The sequence below is a fragment of the Guillardia theta genome (genome assembly GCF_000315625.1).
Source record: "Guillardia theta CCMP2712 unplaced genomic scaffold GUITHscaffold_10, whole genome shotgun sequence".
NCBI classification, from domain to species: Eukaryota; class Cryptophyceae; order Pyrenomonadales; family Geminigeraceae; genus Guillardia; species Guillardia theta.
The window spans coordinates 714,005-719,073 of NW_005434664.1; the positions used below are offsets into that span (position 1 = coordinate 714,005).

The window sequence follows — 5,069 nt, forward strand, 5'->3', positions numbered from 1 at the left end:
GGAGGGACTTTGTATCGACAATGGCATTGCTTTCGCCTCGAAGAGCATATCAATAAAAACCTGGCTGCCACGTCTTCAACCATGTGACTGAGAGGAATGAGCAAAGGAGTAGTGATAGAAGAGGTTTTTATTTTGATGGAAGAATATATCAGTATACCAGAAGTGAATGTAGGTTTGATGGAAGGAAACATCAGTTAGAAACAGTGAGATAAGTATACTTTAGAATCAGGTTGATACTTCAGAATCAGGTTGATACTGTTAACTCGCATGTACCGCGAAGACTCTCCTATATATCGAGCAGGTTGTAGGACCTGGGAAGAGAGTCTTGGGTCGCTCGAATCGACTGAGAGAAAGTCCTGAGAAGGTGCGAGGATCGAGTAGAACTCACCTCGTGAGGAGGAGGAGGAGGTGCGTGAGGAGGACTAGAGAAGGTCTGGAGGAGGAGGAGGAGGATAAGGAGGAGGAGGAGGAGGAGGAGGAGGAGGAGAAAGAGGAGGAGAAAGAGAAGGAGCAGGAGGAGGAGGTGGGGGGGGGGGGGGAGGAAGTCAGCAGTGACAGGAACACAAGACGTCTATCAACTGACCTTCTTATGATCAACAACCTCGACGATGATGTGGCCACCTACACAGCTTCACCTTGAAAGCAGGAACAACCATCTCTTCCTCTGCTCCTACCTTTCATGCTTCTCCTCAGGACAGCCAAGATGTCTGACGCCTGAGGTCGCTGAGGAAGAGGAGGAGTGAGAGGAACAAGGGAACTGAGAGCGTCTCGCTCACGTGCTGGGGCTCGTAGGAGAAGCATCTTTCCAGCAGATGCCTCAACGGCTCCTCGATCCTCGAAGGGATCTGCCAATCACAATCAGGAGCCTGGGACGATCCCCGGACCCTACAGCATGCCCACTTTCACCCCCTTACTTCGGCTACGACAACCAGCGTCTCCTCCCTCCCTCCCTCCCTCCCCCTCCTCCACCATGACTACCATCACCACCACCTCCGTCACCTCAGGGGCGATGCGAAGCTCGACGACGGTCTTGTGGATCATTCCGTGCTGCATCCCGTGCCACGGCGTCTTCCCTGCCCCCCGCACTCACTCGCACGCACCAGAACGTCTCGACTGACCTTCCAGCATATAGCACACCGAAGCTGCCGCAGACCAGACGTCACTGGCTGGGCCCAGCTCCCCCCCTCCTGCTCCGAACGCCTCTGGCGCGAGGTAGTTGGGAGTACCTTCCCCTGGCTGCATGTCAGCTGAGGGAGCAACAGCATGCACACAGAGACTCTGCTCTATCTTGACGGACGACGCGCCAGGCAAAAGAAGCTCTGCGATTCCTGCAGGAGGTGATGAGCCTCCGAGAGGCGAGGGAGAGGAAGAAGAAGAGGAAGAAGAAGAGGAAGAGGAAGAGGAAGAGGAAGAGGAAGAGGAAGAGGGAGAGGAAGAAGAAGAAGAAGAAGAGGAAGAGGAAGAGGAAGAGGAAGAGGAGAAAGAAGAAGGAAGTGGAAGACGAAAGCAGGGGGTTAGAGGAAGAGTAGAACACCTAGATCGGCGATGTACAGGTTCTCCTGATCGTCCTGGACAAGAAAGAATCATGATGAGGAAAGGGTTAGGAGTTCGAGGAGAGAGGGCGGGGAAGAGAAGGAGGAAGATGAGGAATTGTCACGGAGGCTCACCAGGAGGATGTTGGAAGGATTCAGGTCTCTGATGACGATGCGACGCTGATGCAGCTCCCTTACAGCAGAGAAGAGATCGAAGACGAACTTGAGGAGATGCTCCTGGACCTTCTGGAGCTCAAGAGTGTCAGTCGCTGACATGGTCAGGCAGGGAAGGAGCGGTGTGAGGAGGAGCGGGAGGAGCGGGAGGAGGAGGAGGACACCTGCCAAGGGGTGGACAGGACGTAGTCGACGAGTGACATCTTGTACCGACGAAAGATCCTGTTCCCTCCCCCCGTCAGCGATCGCTCACTAGTCAGACAGCCGGAAGAGTCTCACAGGCAGCGCTTCCCTGGGGTCCAGGTGGAGGACCCGATCAGCTGGACAACTCCTGGGCACCCGACAGAGGCCATGAGCGTCTTCCACTCCCTCTCGAAGAACTGCTCCTGCTCTCAGGTCAGGCAGCAGCAGCACAGGCCCTCCTCCTCCTCACCTCCCTCTCCTCCTCCAGTTCGGGCCATCCCTTCACTGCCACCTCCGCCTCCTCCCCTTGGAAGCGCAGGCTCCCCATCCACACCATGCTCCACGCCCCCTTCCCCAGCACCCTCTTCTTGTCCACCGTCAGATACTCCTCACCGATGGCCCAGGAGCGACTCGCTCGCCACAGCCGCAGCTCCTCCTGCTTCTGCTTGTCGTCGCGAAGCTCCAGGCTCATCTCCTCTCCTGTCACGGGGCTGCAGGGCCCGTTCCTCATGAACCAGCTCTCGATCGCCCTCCTCTCGTAGCTGAACCCGTCAGCCGCCAGCACAGGGTCGACCAGGACCATCTTGAGGATGGGGCAGAGCAGCGTCGCCCTCCCCCACGGGGCGTCCCCTCCCTGCAAGCACGAGACCTTGGGCTTCACTCCCATCTTCGCAGTCGTCTGCTCCACCACAGCCTGCCATTCTCGATCGATCTTCTTATGCTCTGCCCTCAAGTCCATCCGCTCCCTCCCCACCTCCTCCTTGCGCACGCCTCCTGGATTGAGCCCCTGGGGTACAGTCTCCTCGAAGTCGTCGTCGTCCACCATCCTGTTCTCGATGCCGCTGTCGTGATGGGCCCCGTTCCTCCTCAGCGCGCTGTCGCTGAACTTGGTCCTCCCATCGTAGCTGACGCGCGTCTGGACGCCGTTGTGCTGCATCACTCCCTCCAGGGGACAGTCGAGCACGAACGTCCCCTGGAACAGCCTCCCGTCCTCCCACGAGTACACCCCCTTCCCCGACTTCATCCCGTGCTTCCACTCTCCCTGCGCCCACAACGTCACTTGCTGACGCCCGTCCCCCCTCCCCCCTCACCTCGTAGAACCTCCCGTTGGTGCACGTGTACTTGCCGTACCCATGGCACTTGTCCTCCATGTAGCTCCCCTCGTACACGTTTCCGTTGGCCTTGACGAACATACCCTGCCCCTCTGCCTTTCCCCGCACCCACTCGCCCTTGTACGAGCTGCCGTCCGTGTACCACAGCATCCCATGGCCGTGCTGCAGCCCGTTTCGCCATGCTCCCTCGTACCTGTTGCCGGTGCCCAGGACCAACTTGCCCTGCCCATCCTTCTTGTCGTTCTTCCACTCCCCCTCGTACACGTCACCTGCACCCCATCTTGATCAAAAGATGGGGAGGAAGGCTGGGAGGGCTGGGAGGATGGGCGGATACATGGAGGGGGCGAGGAGAGGGGGCGAGGAGAGGGAAGGTGGAAGCGAGGAAGAGGAGGGAGGGGAGGGAGGAGAGGGAAGGTGGAAGCGAGGAAGAGGAGGGAGGGGAGGGAGCGAGGAAGAGGAGGGAGGGGAGGGAAGGGGAGGGGAGGAGAAGAGAGGGGAGGGAGAGAGGGATCGCAGACCATTCTTCCATGTCTTCCTGCCCTTCCCCTCTCTCTTGCCTCCCTTCATCTCCCCTTCGTAGGTGCTGCCGCTCCAGTACGTCTTGGTCGACCGTGACATGCTGTGCCTCTGAACCCTCCGCCTCCTCCAGCTCCGGATCCCGGGGGCGGGCAATCATCAATTTCCAATCAACAAATTTTTGGAGTAATCATTTTCCAATCAACGAAAGTTTGCAGTAATCATTTTCCAATCAACTTTTGAAACAATAATCATTTTCCAATCAAAACTCCCCGTTTCGTACCGTTACACGTATCTGAAACGGTCGTAACCGTATACTTTTGCAATCATTTTCCAATCAAAATCAACTTTCAAACTTTCAACTCTCCATTTTGGAACTTTACCCCACCCCTCCACCCCCCTTTAAACCCTCCGTTCGGACCCCTCCCCATGACCCACCCCTCGAAGCCCACAGCGGCTACCCCCTTCATAACCAGGACTTGGTATCAAAAATACCGGTACTATCCAGTACCCCGGTGTCACATGATGGGGTCGGTGGTCCACCCTACCCCATGTACCAGTCTATCAGTCAAACACACCGGTGTGTTTTGAGGCATCATGTCCCCTACTTCGGCCACTGGCAGCACCGTGGCACGGTGCCTAGTGGCACGGCAGTATCGCCAAGTAGTATGTCATTCATCTCTATCATACAAACATTCCGTACGCAACTGGATCTGCCCCCTGAATTGTCTTGCGAAGACGTTCTGCGTGCGGCTTACCCTTTGTTGGCCGGACTACCATACCCCTCCGAACCAGCAGCTGTTGGTTTGTGGCCTGCTGCACAGTGGTTGGCGAACAAGTTTTTTGGCCCGTCCAGTATACCTTCCAACGAGCAGTTCACACCCACTGTCAGGCTGCCACCCGAATCATTTCCCATCGGAGAGCCTCCGATACAATCTGCCTTGCCTCAGGCCCGGGGATCGCCTGCCACCATATCATTCAATGTGGAAGCGGCCATTACCTCTCCCTCTGCGGCGGCAGTCACACACGACACATCTGATTCTCACGGTTTCGACTTGGCAAGCCCGTTCATCGGTTCAGACTCCGAGTCTGAACCGGATTTGGATTTGACCGCGGATGCGCCTGTGTATGCGGATTCGGCCGCAGACTTGGATCATGGGGGATGTTCTTTCACTCGTCGTGCGGCATGTTTCAAGGACCGGCCCTTGCGTGACCACGCCGCCCTGTTGCAGGGCCAACATTTCCTGTCAAGAAAAGAATGTACGGGCTATATTGAACGAATCAATTTGGAGCATGGATGCAGAGGCATTAGGACTGTGGATCCTGGCAGACACTACTTTTATAACATTGTGTGCCAGTGTAGTAGTTGTCCATACTTTTTGAGAATCCACCTCACACAGACCGCCAATTCTTCCACTACGAATTACTGGATTGTGGATTGCTCAAAGAGTATTACCAAGCACTCCATTGATCTGTGTATATCAGTCGGAAAGGCCAGCGTCAATTTTTTGGTACAGAATGACTACTTCCGGCATCTTGTGTATTCTTCTCG

General features: G+C 56.2%; 3 protein-coding genes across 3 annotated transcripts; 1 reads left to right on the forward strand and 2 right to left on the reverse strand.

Annotated features, from left to right (window-relative positions):
• Positions 1 to 2,298: 2,298 nt before the first annotated feature.
• Positions 2,299 to 2,499, reverse strand: GUITHDRAFT_54638 (hypothetical protein; the record flags this gene model as incomplete). The annotated part of the gene is made up of 1 exon (XM_005838813.1): positions 2,299 to 2,499. A coding segment is annotated over one exon (201 nt), but the record flags the coding sequence as incomplete, so codon positions are not given.
• Positions 2,500 to 2,844: 345 nt separating this feature from the next.
• GUITHDRAFT_56468 (hypothetical protein) lies at positions 2,845 to 3,619 on the reverse strand (the record flags this gene model as incomplete). Its single annotated transcript, XM_005838814.1, has 3 exons — positions 2,845 to 2,931; positions 2,981 to 3,270; positions 3,520 to 3,619. Coding segments are annotated over 3 exons (477 nt in total), but the record flags the coding sequence as incomplete, so codon positions are not given.
• A 566-nt stretch (positions 3,620 to 4,185) lies between these two features.
• GUITHDRAFT_150843 (hypothetical protein) lies at positions 4,186 to 4,966 on the forward strand (the record flags this gene model as incomplete). The annotated part of the gene is made up of 1 exon (XM_005838815.1): positions 4,186 to 4,966. A coding segment is annotated over one exon (781 nt), but the record flags the coding sequence as incomplete, so codon positions are not given.
• Between the last annotated feature and the right edge of the window lie 103 nt (positions 4,967 to 5,069).